Here is a 17,442-nt window from a genome sequence, read left to right as displayed (position 1 = left end):
CCATCTGACTGATAGTAGCTTTCGCATCGGAGCAAAAGGCAGATACGGCTGGTACGGTTCAAGGAACGGTCACTCCAGGGAATGTATATGTTCACTTTGTATTGACAGCCATATTTTGGCTTAAAAAAATAGGCGCAAAGACTTTTTGATTTGCCTTCGTATATAGATGTGGAATTTGAATTATTTAACAAATCAATGGACTGACCTTTAATATTTTTCTTCCTAATTAAGGCAAATGGCACAAAAATTCGTCTGGGACAGTACATGAAGATTCATGTCAACCATAAACCTGTGAAGCTGCCTTACATTGAGCAGGACATTACCGTGCTTCAAGAAGATAGGAATGTCATGCTTAGAACAACCCTTGGTAAGACCAATAATTATTCCACGGCGACAAGAAATAACTTGAACAAAATAAAATACATTATAATTTTAATGCTGGAAAATATTACAACCAATCTAAATCTTCACAAAATAAATAGTACACTCTTGATCATCTACGAAATTGGGTGGCACTGGTACCGCGGATAACGAAAATCGCGAATAAACCGTAGAAAGATTTAAAATGAGGGGTAAAGCAGATAAAAATTGTTTTTTGCTTAAAAAATGATCCTTATATATTATTTCTGTAGCCTGTTTTTGGTTTCTACGCGAGATCTTCCTCAATTCTTGATCGATTTCTTTTATTTACACCTTATTTTAAAGCTTATCGTGCATTCTACTGACGAAAAATAGACCCACGGTCTAAAAATTGTTTTTTTTTCTGCCAAAACACCTGTTTTAAAGAACCAGAATGAGGTTTTCGGTTAAATTTATAACTTTAACTTGCACTATGACCGACAGAGCTGAATAGCTTGATCGGCAGAGCGTTCGACTGGTAACCAGGAGAATGTGTGTTCGGGCCCACGTCCGGACAATCTGCATCAAAAAAATAGAGAAATATCGCGCATTACATGAGCACTTAATAACCATGAATAACAAATATGAGGGAATAATACAGATGAGATCGAAACGCTCTTTGCTGTTATGAAAACTGGATGCAACGTGTAGCTTCATTGTAAGCTTTTTTTTTTCTTTTTTCAGCTTTGGCTTCGGTAAGAAATGTAAAGCATTAAGTAAGCAAAAATATAAAGTATCAGGTTTAAGATTTCAGACTACAGTGAAATTGTTTTTTGTTCAGAAAAAAAAAAATCGTATATTGAAATATAGATATTTCTAATGAGTTTTTCACTCTTTGTACAAATAAAACAATTACTACCTCAATTTGAAGGGTAAACTACATTTTTTTTCTTCTTTTTGTAAAAAACAAATAGCATATCAAATTTTTACTACTTTCGAAAACCTACGCTTAAAAAAGAGCTTAGTTCAAATTATTTTGTATTTTAACCGTGCTGTTAAATGATGAACACGTGCTGCCATCTAAGTCATAACGGTTCAAGCAGCCTGCAGGAACAAATTGTAAAAAATTTCAAAAATAAAAACATTTCTCTTCAATATCTTATCTTATATATTATTCCCCTCTCACTTTAAAACTTATGAGGAAGACTAATGACGAAAAATAGACTTACGGTCGAAAAATCAAGTTTTCGGAAACGCCCCTTGCTGTTGCAAAACCTTGATGCAGCCTGAAGTTCTTATGCAGATTTTTTTTTAAAGAAAAGTTCTAATAAAATTTTCCAATTTTTTACGTCGCTTTCGGCAAGAAAAATAAAATAAAATTAACCTGTGTGTGTGTGTGTTTTTTTTTTTATTTTATTTATTTTTTTTAAATAAAGCTTAAAAACACTGGACTTCGTTGTTCAGTTAAATTGATAAGTGTTTTTCGGTAGAGCGTTCGGCTATAAACTATCTGAACTTCGGGCAAACTCGGGCTGTCCGACATTATAGCAAATTTACATTAATATTACGCATTACATGTACTCATAACATACAACAGATAACACATGTAATAAAATAAATGCAGTGGGAATGCTACTTGGTGTTTTGACTCCTCTATGCAGGCTACAGTTATCATTCAGATAAGTTGACTGTTAATCGAAGGGTTTCTTCCTGTTTTTTAAAGCTTTGACTCCGTCCAGACCACTACTCCAAATTGAAACTACGAGTTTCACCCAGTAAACCTTCAATTATTTTTTCGAATACGATATAAAACATTAAAATTATTATCAACTTCATTAGTAGGAAATCATTTTCTACTCCTCAGCTTTCGACTGAAAAAAAAAATACATTTTGTCTACGTTCGAAAAATTACACTTAAAAAACGGACTCAGTTCAACTGGTTTTGGTTTTGAATTTTAAATGTTCGATTAAAAGAAAAACATGTGTGGGCATTTAAGCCGTAACGGTTAAAGCAGCCTGCTATGGGAAATTAATCAATATTCCAAAAAAAAAAAAAAATCTTATTTTCAATCTAATTTATTACTTCTCTAGAATGTTTTAATCGCTACGTGAGATCTTCCTTCATTCTTTAATCAAAATCAATGTTGTACGAATAATTTTAAATCGTATCATTCTGGCTAATGACAAAACATTGACGCATGGTCTTTTTTTTTTTTTTTGGTGAAAAGTTATTTTGCTGTTTTTTATTACGCATTCCTTCAATGAATAGCATTCGAAAAGTAAGCCGCAATTCCTAGGTTTGTTGGAGTGTCGAGCTGTTAATCAGAATGGTGCCAGTTCGAATCCGTACCAATAAATATTTCTTTAATGTTCCTTTTTTTTTCGTCGGATGTTCACGTGGGCAGGACTGTATTTGCCACAATCTGTTTTTTCACATGCAAAATTACTGCTTTTTCACGAGTCACTCAGACACACTTTTAATGATATTTATGTTTGCATTTAAAATACGTACAACCAAAAGGTGAGCGATGATCAAATTGTCACAACGTTGTATTTAACGAGGTTTTGTTCGTGATGTCTTCAAATTACATGCCTTCATTTGTGCGTTTACTTTTTTCCGTTTACTTAAATTCGATTACTTTTTTCGGTTCTTTTTCATAATAATCTTCTTTGAAATTTTTAAAGAGAGAAATGCCACGTGAGACGATTCAAAGCAGAGTGCGGAGTTCCGCACGGGTCGACTAGTTGTACTCATAGTACATAAAACATGTTGCCGTGAATATAGGTACGGTGCTGAAAATTATTGCTAGTGAATGCAATTCACGCAAAAACTAAAAAGGGATCGCTTATTCTTGCAAACGTATTTCACATATACACGAGCAAAGTGGGGAAACATATTAACTGCAGCAGATCAAACTCGGTTACACCAAAAAGACAGGAAAGAGGAAGAGAAATTTTTCAAGACTAGTCTGATTATTCGTTTATTTGCGTAAGTAGCGTAGATTTCAGTAAGTATAGTTGTTTCAAAAGTTAAAAATCATTAAGTGGTGTAGGTCTGAAGCAGTAAGATCCAAAAATAAGGTTTCAACGTGTCAGATTTCGGTGACCTTGAAAGGCTTGATGTCATTGGAAGGGAGGAGGAAGAGAGACATAGGGAATATCTAAAAATAGATTTTGCACCAAGAAGTTTAAAGGTGTAAATTTATATACTTTTTAGAAATTTATCGGCGATTTACTTTGTTATTTTGGTGAAAGGTCGCGGGTAATCGGCCCCTCGGATAAGCCGCCCGCGGATAATCGGGAGTTTACGCAACTTTTTGTCTAATATATTTACAAAGTTTCTTTTAGCCATAATACAGAGCTTGAAACGTGTCAAAAAAAATTCGGCTATTTGCCGCAACTCATTTACTGATATTTTGTCCGATTCTTTGCATAAGAATGGGGTCGTTTCCAAAATTTTAAAAGTACTTTTTTCTTTAAAAGCATGCTTAAAAACATAGGATCTGACCATTTTTTAAATAATTTATTTAAGTTTATTATTTTTTAAAAAAATACTTAAATCGGTGCGCTTTCATTGTTTACACTTCTGTCGTGTGACATCACAAATGATGAAGTGCCATTCAATGTTGCCATTAACAGAACAAAATATTTAATTCGCATCTTTACTCACGTGTATTGGCAACGATATGGTCGATAGCAAGCGTAGAGAGCAATTTTAATTCGCTGCTTGATTATCATAACGTGGAAATGTAGTGGAAAGATGCGCCAAATTGCATCATTTGTAACGTCATAGAGACCACGCCTTGTTTTCAAAATCAGACGTTTTAACAAATCAATTTGAAAAAAACTGTTGGAAAAATGAAAGTATTTTCTGGGTTCATGTATTTTTTTTTTTTTTTTTGCTCATTCTATCCATTTCAATGACTAAAAGTAGTACTTTTGACTGAAGGAAACCATCCCATTTCTTTTGGGGTGCCAAAGTTTTATGAGGTTTACCACACCCCCTTGTCTCCAAAACGGACCAGGCAGAATAATCTATTGGTTTCCAATCTGGGGGTATACGGTGGCCATTCTTGAGCTCAAATGAAGTAACTAAATGTGTCTTGCACCAATCTTGAGCACCTTTAAGGTGCGAATCCTGTTGGAAAGTCCATCTTTTGTTTCCAAAGAACTTCTAGGACTAAGGTAGGTAAGACATCTTCTAAAATGAGTTTATGATATGTTGCTTGATTATTCTTTATCTTTTGATCAACGAAAACAAGTGATATTTTTCCACTAGCACATATCCCATCCCAAACCACAAGATTGTGTGCTAAACTTCATAAAACTTTGGCATGCCTAAATAAAATCCTTATGCAAGGGATGGGATAAAATATCAGTAAGTGAGTTGCGGCCCAGAGCTGAAAATTTTGTGACACGTTTAAAGCTCAGTATTAATTTTAAAGGTAGCTACTACTGTGAAAATTTATAAATATATTAGACGAAATAATGTATTTATTTTTATTTTGAAGTTTGGCCGTAATATTTTCATTGGGGTTAAAGTTATGACTCATTATGTGTGTTCAAGTTATTTCTTGTCACCCTCAACATCAGTTTTTGTTTTTATTGTTATAGTGCGGTGCAGTTGCAAAATTGTGTAACTATCTCATCCATGTGGACGTTAATTAAACTTTACTATACTTAGCACCGTTTCTTGTTTCATTAGGAGGAAGTTAGAAAGCATTATATATCATGGAATAAAATCAGGAAAACGGCATTCGCGATTTCAAGATTGATATTTTGTGGAGTAGCGTTTCTCAACCTTTGTGAGGAAGGGGGGGGGGCGTAGAAGAATTTCAAAGGAGGCGTGAGTGTGTGAAAGATAAAATAAGCAATAAAGCAGACAATAATTTACTCATTTTTGTGGCCACGTTTGAACATTAAATAGCAATGTTAATCCCTCTCGTTAGTGTTGGGAAAGTTACTGATGAGCAAGTCAACTCGATACTACAGGGTGCGGAGAAAGTTCCCACAATTTTGTTTAAAACGTTTTTTTTGGCGTTGAAATCGTGTGTTGGCGATTTATTTGGCACATATTGTTTACTAGCATTAAAAATATTTGAGGTTTAATCATTTGTTCTTTGTTAGTTCATTGAGTTAGTGAGTTATGAATCGTGAAAATGCGTGTTACTGTCGTTGAATTACACAAGAAGGGAATGAAAAAAGGGAATGAAAACAGCCGATATTATTCGAACGATTGGATTCAAGAGTAAAACAGTCTATGACGCTGTGAAACGCTACAAGGAGACTGGAGGGACTGCCGACCGTCCACGGAGTGGTCGTCCAACCACTGCAAAATGCCTGGAATGAGATAACGGTGGATGCGTGCGCGAGCATCGTCGGCAATTTCAGACTGCGGCTCCGTAAATGCATTGAAACCCAAGGAGCCAATTTTGAACAATTGTTATAATTATTTTGTTTAATGTTATTATTATTGTTTCAATAAAGAGTTTTTATTGCTTTAACTTGTTGATTTGTTGATTTATGTGTTAGTTACAGTCTATTGAAATATCTAATAAAATTGTGGGAACTTTCTCCGCACACTGTAATTTTAAGTTTTTCATTCAAGATTTCTCGAAACTAATTATTAGGTTTAATTTCCTTGTAGGTCTAAAAGTGGTTTGGGATGGCAACAGCTATCTGGAGGTATCCGTACCATCTAGTTATAAGGGACTTCTGTGTGGTCTGTGCGGCAACTACAACGGAAATATCAGCGATGAGTTTAAGACGAAGCAAGGGAAGCTAGCGAAAAATCCAGAGGAGTTCGGAAATTCATGGAGAGTAAGTATTTAAATAAAAAACAATTATTTTGGAATGTTTAAAAAAGCGAAATTTCACTCTCTCTCTCTCTCTCTGTATTGATAATATGAAATTTATTATTTTATTGATCGTTTATCAACAGGTAGGCCAAATGAAACGCTGCACGATTTCTCAAACCTCTACGCCAAATATTCGAAGAGAAAACTGGGACGTACACTTAAGAGCCACTAGGGACTGCAATATTTTGAAATCAGCAGTGTTCAAGCCATGCCACAGAATCGTCAGTGCGGTATCTTACTTTGAGTAAGTTAACTTATACTCCTTATATTGCGTTTATGAAAAGATGGACCAGATGTAAGTTTAAAAAAAACACTCCATCAAGCGACGTCAACCGCATGTTTGACGGGAACAATACCAAATCAGCGCTAAGCAGACGGCGACGGCGAATATTGAGTTACTTTTTAATTTGCAGAGAATGTTCCCAAAAATAACAAACCTTCTGGCGATCCATTTGTTCACTTTATGTTCATCTTTTCTCTGAGAAGAGAAGGAAAAAGTGAGGTTAGATGACGATATTAAGCTTGAAAAAAATATCTCTCGCTTTAGGATGTCAATTAAATTTTTGAAACTTATACCTACGATTTCTTTAAACTGCAAACTTTCTTTAAATTCGAAACTTTCTGAAATAGAACAAATATGTCATCAAAAACAAAAAAGCGTTTTTCTGCCATTTTACCCCATAGGTGGGGTAAGATGAAAACAGCTAAAAGTAAACATTAAGAGAAAAAAAATAATACTTTAAAATACGAAAAAAAAAAAAAAAAAACAGATTAAACTGGTAGTACCTGTATTTTCTCCTGTCCCAAACCCTAAACATGTTCGGAGCCTGTTGTCCACCATCTCCCTCGGAATCAGCTCTTCAGTTGGAAAGCGCTCGGCTGGATGGTTCTTATGGAATAATTCTTACTGATTAATTTCCAATGGTACTCTCCATATGTTTAATCATAGCCCCAGTAAATTTCCGCTTACGCTTACGGGCCTTGAGAATTTTTGACTTTTCTGTGTTAGACCGATGCAGTTCATGTATCCACCAATCAATGTCAATGTTTCAAAGATGTTTATTTTTAATTGGACGTCGCCCATTTTGACCGCAAGAGGCGCCATATGGAACCCCTGCATCCACCAATCAATGGCAAAGTAATGAAAATAGGGGTGCCCTGTAGCAAACTCTTTGTTGCCATGGGTTTCAGCGATTGCCACGGCCCCACTGATTCAGTGGCTCTGTGGTCTAACAGACTCCCTAAATATGCAATTTTGCAACTCCGTCAAAGAAAGTTATATCCACTATTAAATGGGCTTTCCTAAATTTAATGTTTCGCTGTTTTTGAAAAAAAAAAAAACAGCTTGTTAATTCACTAATAGTTGATATTTTTGGCAATAAGTGTGTACATAAATTGATATTTAAAATACATTAATTGCATACGTCAATGGAGAAAGTTCTGTTTCAACTTTTTCTGACCTGTTAGGGGATTTGGCCAGACTAGGGGACTCAGGAAGTCGATTCCCCTCCCCTCCCCGCCCTCTGTTTTTAAACTTAAGTCGGGGTGGTTTTAGGTGTTTTCCGAAATATATGCATTTTGAGTTACCCTTCCCCCTCCCCCCTTCTAGGAAAATTCGTGCCTGGCTTTTTTTAGTCTCCACAAATAATAATAAAATTTTGGAATGGACGTTCATTTCATGCTTTATTTTCAGCGGCAACAAAACAAGCAAGTTTGTGCAACAAAACTAAAGTAAAATAGATGACAAAAGTGCAACAAAATGAAAAACGAAAAATTTGTAGATGCTGCTGCTTACCTTCCCAAGGCAGATTTTCAACATGTAAATCAGTTGCCGAGATTAATAGAAAAGTTACAGAGCTAGGAAATGTAAAAAGGATCCGGGCTGAAGCCAAATTATAATCTTACGACAAGGACGGATGCAAGGAAGGGGCGATCGCCCCTCCCTTGAGGAACCCTGCACCAGCAATTTTTCCAAATTGAGGTCCTAAAATGAAAAGGTTCGCCATCCTTGATGCGTCGTTGAGGAAAGGAATCGGGTTCGAATCTAGGACACTTTTCAGAATTGAAGTTTCAAAACAACAATTTTGGGCGATCTTTGGTAATTTTAGGAGGAGGAATTTGAAGGACTTCCCACGGGCATTTTTCAAAATTTTAAGCTTTAAAGACGTGATTTTACACATCTCAGTTAGGGTTGCGAGAAGGAATGGATTCTCAGACTTTTCTCTGGTAACTTTTTGAAACTGAAGAACCAAAAAGCGCAATTTTGAACGAACATCAATGATGAAAGGGAGAGTAGCTTTCGAATCATTTCCTCTGAAAATTTACAAAATTGAATTTCTAAAACGCAATTTTAGAATACCTCTTTCAACGGAAAAGAAAAATAGGTTGGGGGATCTCCATTGTGCGAAATCTCAATATTTTAGTTGAATTAAATAAAAATAATGTGGTAGCTCCCCCCACCCACCCACAAGCAGGTGTAAATCAGATACATCGTAAGAGGCAATGTAAAAATTAAAAAACTATCGCCCCCTCCTTGAAAAATTTTTGGATCCGACCTTGTCTTTTTATAAAGTAGCTTTCATGGTTTGCAAATTATGTCAGCCTGAATAAAGAGGACCGTTAACAAGCCCACCGATGGCTTAGAAATTAAACCAAAAAGCATAGTTCATATCTTAATCTTGTTGAATTTTGTTGTTGTATGACGCATTGATCCTCTTGCAGATCCTGTTACGTCGATGCCAGTGAATGCAGGACCCGAGATCGCTGTTACTGTGAGTCCTTCACTGCTTATGCTCGGGAATGTGCAAGATCCGGGAAAGAGCTGGGAAACTGGAGAAGTGCTACGGGTTGCGACGGTAAGCTATTCCTACTTCATGCGATCGTTATAGTACCCCTCAGCATTGTTAACACTCGGAGGAAGGGTCAAAAACAAAGTTCGTAGGAAATGAGGAGGGCAGTTAACTCTATCGGCAAATCACGACTTCCACAATGTGTTTTAACGGGCAGTCTGGCGCAAGAGTTCCACTGAAATTTATCTATTATCGGACAATGTAACGACTCTTCATGGGGAAAAAACCCTTTGCATCTCTTGTTTTCAACCGGTTTAGATTTGGACTTGTCCAAGGTTGAATGCTAACATTCAGGAGCGTGCAAGGCGGGGGGGGGGGGGGACCTGTTGTCCCGGGCCCGAGATTTTTAAGATCAGGGGTGAAAATGTAGGAACGTAGGGGTAATAGGCTGGTTCAAAAAAAAATTTTCAGCTACAGTTCAGAAGATCTCTTATTTAATTTTTTTTTTTTTTTTTTTTTTTTTTTTTTAGACTTACTAATAGTATCATGCTGTAAAAGTTTTAGCTTCTTACTCAAATTTTAAGAGGGTGCTCAATGACCCCTAAGTTTAACATTAGCCGTAGCATAGAAAATGCCACAAATTTAGAAACGTTTAATTTTCCCAGCTGTTTTTTTTTTTTTTTTTTTTGTAAATAATTATTTTATTGCAGTGTATATGCATATTACTAGTAGTCCAAGAGCCCAGGGCCGCCAGACCTAAGTTATTTTCTAAGTAAAAAAATGTGTAGAATATAATAGAGTTAGCATGTACTTTCAACATAAGCGTTCAACATAACCCTACGTTTTTCAATTTGTTTACGTTTCGGAAAGGAAAAATTATCCCCGCGCATGCATTGGTGCCAATGATTTGACGCCAATAGAAAATGATCGCCAGATTCCCAATTATCGAAATCTTCCCTGTACCTCTTATAGTTATGTAATTATTACTATCTGAAAAGTGTCATTTTTTACACTGACTCACTCACTCACTCATCAAAATGTTTACGAACTTCCAAGTGTCTCACATACTTGAAATTTGGCATAAAGATAGATTTTCATGCATATGTAAAGGGAAAAATCTAAAAAGTCAAAAAACTACATTAAAATAGCAAAAAACTACGCTATTTTTTATGAGCATCACGACGTAATCACTTCACCGCGCGATTGCAAAATATTTTGCCAAATAAATCAAAACAAATGGGCCCGTCAAACGTTGCCAAAACAAGGCTGTTGAAGTTTTAAATTAACAATTTAATTTCTAACCAAAATGGGGCTTGAAACAATACTTTAAGTTCCGCTAAAATGAACTAGTATGTTGTGGCCATCACGAAACTTTCTTCTATATTTTTCCTTTTTCTGATCCCTCCCCATGCTTGACGAGGAAGCAATATTCCTAACAGAAACAAAATTACACATGCAAAAACTTGACGACCATCCCAATGTCTGAATTATTGTAAAAACAAAACAAAGAGCGAAAATTGAAAGTTACTTTAAAAGCCTTACTTGAATTAATTACAAATATTTTATTTATTAACAAACATAAGATGGCAACAGTTAAAAATTTTAAATCATTGAGATAATATTTCCGATCATTTCCATACAATTAAAATCACGAGAAATACGCAGACGACAATCTATTACGATTTATCTTTCTTATTGTTGCATTAATAAAACTATTTTTATTCGCAAAAAAAAAAAAAAAAAAAAAAAAAAATCAACACCTCTTGGAGCGATTGGAGTCAAAATTGAACCAAAGCCTATTTACGTATGGATTCACATATATTCCAAATTTCAACCAGAACGTAGCATTACTTCTTGAGATAGGGCACTCACAATGGAAAAAAAGAACGGACGATTGCGCTACCCCCTTTTTAGCTGTTGACACCAAAATGAAATCAGCTCTTATACCCACTAAGGGCTACTTGTCAAAAAAATTTTGTTTGATTCCGTTCGTTATTTCTTGAGATACAGCAGTCACAATTGACGACAAAAAACGTTCTATAGCTCAACCCCCCTTTGAGTTATTGACACCAAAATTGAATCAGCACCTGCTCCTGTTAATGGCAACATATGGACCAAATTTTGTTTGATTCCGCCAGTTACTTCCTGAGGAATAGCAAGCACGCGTAACTCAAAAAACGTCCCATTGCTCCACCCCCCTTGGAGGAATTCGCGCCAAAAACCAATGGGCACAAGTTCACATAGGGGCACATATGTGTACCAAATTTCGTTCGATTTCATGCGGTAGTTTTTGCTGTAGAGCGGCCACAAAAAACTGGTCACACACAGACGTGACACACACACATACATACACACACACATACATACATACACACACACACAGACAGACAGACATTTTCCAAAAATAGTCGAAATGAACTCAGCACACCTCAAAACGTTCGAATCCGTCAAAATTCGAAATTCGAAAATTTGCACGAATCCAATACTTTCTTCTATATATTAGATATAGAAGAAAGTAAAAATGATCCATCAAATAATTAAAATTGCAAATCTAGAGCTAAGTCTTTAAAATCAAAAATTACTGGCTTTAAAATTTTATAAAAACTTTAGATCTCAATTAAATGCAAAATTTTACAGGAGGAGCGGAAAATGGCAGCAATAATTTCAACAGTTGAGAAATATTTTCGCATCTGCATATTTTACGATCTACGTTATGATAATCCCCCCGAACAATAAAGAAACTCCTGACAGATTTTGAGATGAGTCTTTGCAATTTTCCTAATTTTCGACAAATATGAGGAAGCCAAAGACCAAGAGCTAAAGCTGATAAATGGGAAAACAGATGATTATTGCCCAAAATTGGCGATCGCGCCAAATCATCAGTTATCAAAATATTTTCATAACTTCTAATGAAAAGAAACCGCAAACCAGTGCACCAAACAGCAGGGAAAAAAGGAAATCATATATTTGTAATATACGCTTTTGCATTTATAACTGTCTAAATTAGAACATAACCTTTGATTTAGATTTTCAAAAAGTAATGATATCCCAACAAAACATAAATGTGAAAAAGGAGCAAGTTCGGTTGAAATGAGGTGCGGGACAGACGGTGTCACCGACAAAAAAAAGTTCAGATCTAAACAGTTACCAAGTTCCATTAGTCCAGTCAATAGATACATTTTACCTTGCAAAAAATGGGGTCAAAGATTTTTTTTTTTTAATTTGTACATATTGGTGCCGACATGGAAAAACCAAGTTATCCAACACGAAAGACCCCGGGAGAACTTTTGGGGGCCGAAATACCACAAAAATCTATGACTTTTTTTGTTTTTTCCAAAATATCTCCGAAATGATTCAACTTAGAAAAAAGTTTTAAATGTGAAGTTTAAAGAACATAAAATTTCCTACAACTTTTGTATTTACAAATTTTTGTAGCACAAATAGCGAGCTTGCTATAGATCTTTGAAAATAGGCAGTTTTCCTCCACTCCGAAGAAAAAGGCTTTCACACCGAAAGCAAGGCGTCATAGCAAAGCGTCATAATTATTAGAACTTGAATAGAAACTTTAGTTTCAGAGAGTTTATCGACAGTTAGAGTAGTTTGAGTTTCTTGCTCACCTCCCCCCCCCCCCGCTGGACACAGACAGCGCCGTGTCCAAGGGGAGGGTTTTAGGGGTTAAACCCCTCCAATTGGGGGAAACATAATAAAAAACAAAAAAAAAAAAAAAAAAGAGTACATATTTGACTTCAAATTAACTTTAATGTTGAAGTTTCTATGCAGTATTAAAAAAAAATTCTCTTTGAAGTTTACCGACATTTTTTCTTTTTCTAGTTCGTCTGAAAAGAAGAAAATCTTCAAAATTCTACTCTTCCGATTCCCCCCCCCCCCTCCAAAAGCATTACGCCGCATCAATTTTGCTTCCAGATCTTCAATTTCTCAAAATTTTCAGAAAAAGCCCCCGAATAGCTAACAAAATCGCTTAAAATTCCATTCGAAAATCGCGTAAAGTTGGTTTTGGTTCAGTTTTGTAAGGGCCCTAATGTTACCAAATATGATCTTACAATCACGTTTTTAAGACTAATTTCAGAAAAAAATCGGGCAAAGGCCCTCGAACCGTCTTCCTTTAGCATCATCAAAAATTAGTTGTTTTAAACAACACTTTCGAAAAATTTAAGTGGAATAGCCTCTGAACCCTTCTTTCTAACATCTTAGAACATTGCCTAAGTTTTTAGCACTTAAAATTTAGCACAGGGGACAGCACCAAAATCCCCTAAAAATCTTCAAAGTTTGTCTGCAATTGCGTTTTTCGAATTTCAATTCCGAAAATTTGAAAGGGAGAGGAGAAATTGATTTCTATCTTTTTTCAAGAAAGAAAAAAAGATCGGGGAGTGTCCCTGAGCTTACCCCTACATCAATAAATATGGCCTATAATCGCGTTTTAAGGCGTAAATTTCTCCAAATTTCCGCGGGCCAAGTACCATCTAAAATTCCTTTTTTAATACTAAAAATGCCGAAAAAATTCCGGAGGAGGACTCCGGCCTCCCGTTATCAGATTAGAATTTTTTTTCAATGTGCCCCCCTTAAAACTATTTTCTAGCTGCACCGCTGTTTTGCAGTCATAATTTTAAATCGTTATATAAGAAAAATTATATATTTTTTAACTGTACAAATTTGATCCGGACAAACAGTGAATAAAAACTATGGGCTGAATAAAAACTATGCTCTACTGCAAAAAACACAATAGAATTGGTAATATTACTTAAAACAACGCCTGAAAATTTGGAACCCCTCATCCCGCCCCCCCCCCCACACACCGCTATGTCCCTCATTGTAACCATTTAACAGAAATGAAATGCAGGTAAGAACGAAGAAACATTCAAACCGAAACCCCTCCCTTTATGAATTTCTGGACACGGGCCTGGACACAGAGTAGCAATTCTGGCTGACAGATCAGTTCCCACTAGACTCCAAAAACAGACGATGTATTATGAAACTGAAATACATATATACACATTCATTTAAAGCACATACGACGATGCAATAATAATAAAAAAAAATCTTCCCCACTGCTCACGAACAAACATTTTTGATCTGACAGAGGTAGCCTTCATCAGACTCCAATAGCATATGATTTATATTGCAGTTTGTAATTGAATTACATAATCTTCTCATTCATTTAAAGCACATAATTCGTACCATCTATTCTATCACAAGCGAAAACGCAATATTTGAATATAAATGTGAATGAATAAATATTAGGGTGATAATAAGCAAACAATAGACATAATAATGCATAAATGAAGGTACAATAGTAATACGTAATGAACACTTTGAAAAAATTCTGCAGGAACTGACTTTTTGAGGCATGAAAAACCCAAAAGAATTATCTTCAAAAATGAAAATTGAACTGTAGAAGCTTAATACATACATCTAAATTACAGGGAGATTCATTCAAGCTTAAAGCAAATAGAGAAAGGACAACAAAATATGCTGTTTATCTTCTTCGAAGCTGTTTTGAAGGCCCAGGTTCTCCCGGTTCAGAATCTGTAGGGGGTAGAAAGAAGCTGTGGTTCTTTAATTGTTCATCTTCTTGTTGCGGTAATTCCAAAAGCTCCTGGAACAAATCATCTTCTTCAGCAGTCTCATCCAAAGATGAAATTTTTGCAACATTTTCACAATTTGTGTCACTGCAGTGTTTGCACGTGCTGGAGCATTTTAAGCCTGCCTTGCGACAAGAACAGGCTCCAGTGCATTTTTTCTTGCAGGTACAATGTACAACCTTCAAAAGATTCTGAGTAACTGGATCTCTTTTCGTGTCAACAGGCATTAGACCTTGCGTTCTGCGTTCCCAACCACATTTCTCTAGATCAATTATGTTGCCCAACCATCTTTAAATTAGGTTGTAGCATCGATATGAGTGATAACGTCCAGCATCCCCCCCCCCCCTGCATGTTGGAGGTAGCCCTGCACGATTTATTTTAGTCCTGTATACTAGTTTTATAAAAAAGATTAAATCGCAAAGTATCCAAAGATAGGTTCAAATACTTTACGTCACCTGTGTATAATATTTTCAAAATGTTTTCTCCAGCTGCAGCTACGGCATCATGATGACCGATTGGGTCCGTCAATACTTCAATAGATTCCTTAAATTCAGTTTTTGTTTTTTTTTTTGACTATTTTGTACAACTTAATTTTGCCTTGCCAAAGATTGCCGAAGTCGTATCACACCCACTAAACGCAGGGATGAAAAGAATATTGCTGGGGACAAACTTAAAAGATTTAGTGGGGAAAAAAATCATAAGCATTCCCACTTCCAGGTTTTAAAAAGAACAAGTTGCTGAAAGGCTGTCCTAAAGCTGTCATCAGCACCAACAGATCTATATCCTCGCCCGCTATAACAACCTTTTCAATTTCCTTCGCTTTTGAAAGAGCAGTAGGTAAGTCGGCATCTTCTTTAGTCTGCCTAACTTCAATGCCACACTCTTCGAAATATGTCTCAAGAAGTTGAATAAGACGATTCTTGCTGTTATAATTTGCCAGAAATCTTTCTTGAGGAATTTAGTTAACATGTTAGGTTCAACAATTTCTTTAAGGGATGTGATTGCTCATTGATATAGCATTTGTGACAGGCAATGTGAATTGTCACCTCTTTTAAGTCCTTCAAAAAACGCTGATGTTCTTCATTTTGACGTTTTGCGCTGCATCTTTGAAGATTTTCTATTCCATTCTCCTTCACAATCTTTATTTCGTATTCATTGAAACTGATTTCACAAATAATAATAATGAAAAAAAAAAACACCTTTGTCAGGCGTAATTTTTTCTAAAAAAAATAAAATTGTAATACGGAACACACAGATTGATAAAACATACTCTCGTTCGAACTCGGAAGTGACCAACATGAGTAGCTATTGAGTCGATTCATCTCATTTGGAGAAAAAAAGGGGGGGGGGATAGAATGGGGGTGTTTTGTTTAAGTTAAAGGGAACGGAGGCATTTACCCTCAGCTGCGAAAGAAATCATTTCCTAAGTTAGACTGCCGGCGTTTCTCCTTTTTCCTCCCGTTATTCGATGCGCTTTCACGCACTTTGCTGAGGGGTTCAGAAAAAGTGTGACTTTCAAGAAGTTGTAACTCGCTTGCTTTTCCTGCTACAAAAATGTTGTAATGACAAAAGTTGAAGGAAATTTAATCTTCTTTAACATTTGTATTCGAAGTTTTTTTGTAATTTTAACCATTTTTGAAATATTTTGAAAATACCACAAAAAGTCACAAATTTTGGGGGGTTTTCGGCCCCCAAAACTTCTCCCGAGGTCTTTCGTGTTGGATAACTTGGTTTTTTCATATTGGCACTAGTATGCACAAATTTAAAAAATAAAAACTTTGACCCCATTTTTTGTAAGGCAAGCCCGTTTTTTTCTACCTATTGACTGGACTACATAGCAGTTCCTCATAGAAGTTGGGTTTTCCCATGTTCTTCAATTCATTTAGAAAACAATTTTTTACTTTCTTCGATATTTGATTTAAAACTTGGCAAGTTTGAAAAAAAAAAAAAAATAGTGATGACTAAAACTTGCCGCAAGTTTAAAATCCATTATCAAAGCAAGTAAAAAATTGTTTTCTAAATGAATTGAAGAACATGGGAAAACCCAACTTCTATGAGGAACTGCTATGGAACTTGGTAACTGTTTAGATCTGAACTTCTTTTGTCGGTGACACCGTCTGTCCCGCACCTCATTTCAACTGAACTTGGCTCCTTTTTCACATTTATGTTTTGTTGGGATTATTCTTGCGCTTAAGCACTTAAAAATATCATCTGCTTTCAAAAGGCAATATTATTAAAGCAGAAAACCTAGTAAAAAAAAAACCCATAAAATAGGATTTCAGTGAAACCCCGATTTTACGTCCCCCGAATCACCGTTTTCTCCACATTTCACGTTTTTTCATCAGGTCCCCCAGTTATGCCTGCTAACTTAGACCCAGGGTCAAATTTCAGGTACGGGATACTGAATGTACGCAAAAACAGCGATTACTTTATTTTTTCTATGCGATCGTACTCACAGCGACGTTTTAACTGTGTCCGGCAGGATGTTTTGCTCATAAGATTGGTATAGCTGCTTACAAAATGCTTTGGAATAGTTCCCTGAGTATCATAATATAAAAGTTGAGACTTAGAAAATAAGCAAGGTTGCGCCACTGGCAGCCATTAGTGCCCACGGGACGTATCTGGTAGTTTGATAGGTTGTTTTAACTGTGGCTGAGGGATGTTTGGCCCATGCGATTGGTCTGGCAGCTTACAAAATGCTTTGGAATAGTTCCCTGAGTATCATAATATAAAAGTTGAGACTTAGAAAATAGGTAAGGTTGCGCCACTGGCAGCCATTAGTGCCCACGGGACGTATCTGGTATTTTGGTAAGTTGTTTTAACTGTGTCTGGCGGGATGTTTGGCCCATGCGATTC

The 17,442-nt window shown here is 36.0% G+C and overlaps 1 protein-coding gene across 1 annotated transcript in view; it reads left to right on the top strand.

Moving 5' to 3' along the window:
• The window catches only part of LOC129220755 (BMP-binding endothelial regulator protein-like), a 92,712-nt gene that overhangs the window by 73,968 nt on the left and 1,302 nt on the right, over positions 1 to 17,442 (top strand). The window contains exons 12-15 of the mRNA XM_054855184.1: positions 232 to 367; positions 5,987 to 6,159; positions 6,281 to 6,441; positions 8,919 to 9,052. Coding sequence (XP_054711159.1) covers positions 232 to 367; positions 5,987 to 6,159; positions 6,281 to 6,441; positions 8,919 to 9,052 — 604 coding nt within the window. The remainder of the gene's footprint in view (positions 1 to 231; positions 368 to 5,986; positions 6,160 to 6,280; positions 6,442 to 8,918; positions 9,053 to 17,442) is intronic.

The sequence above is a fragment of the Uloborus diversus genome, chromosome 4, assembly GCF_026930045.1.
Source record: "Uloborus diversus isolate 005 chromosome 4, Udiv.v.3.1, whole genome shotgun sequence".
NCBI classification, from domain to species: Eukaryota; Metazoa; Arthropoda; class Arachnida; order Araneae; family Uloboridae; genus Uloborus; species Uloborus diversus.
The sequence above is the reverse complement of the archived record's forward strand: the minus strand, read 5'-3'. Positions and strand labels throughout refer to the sequence as shown.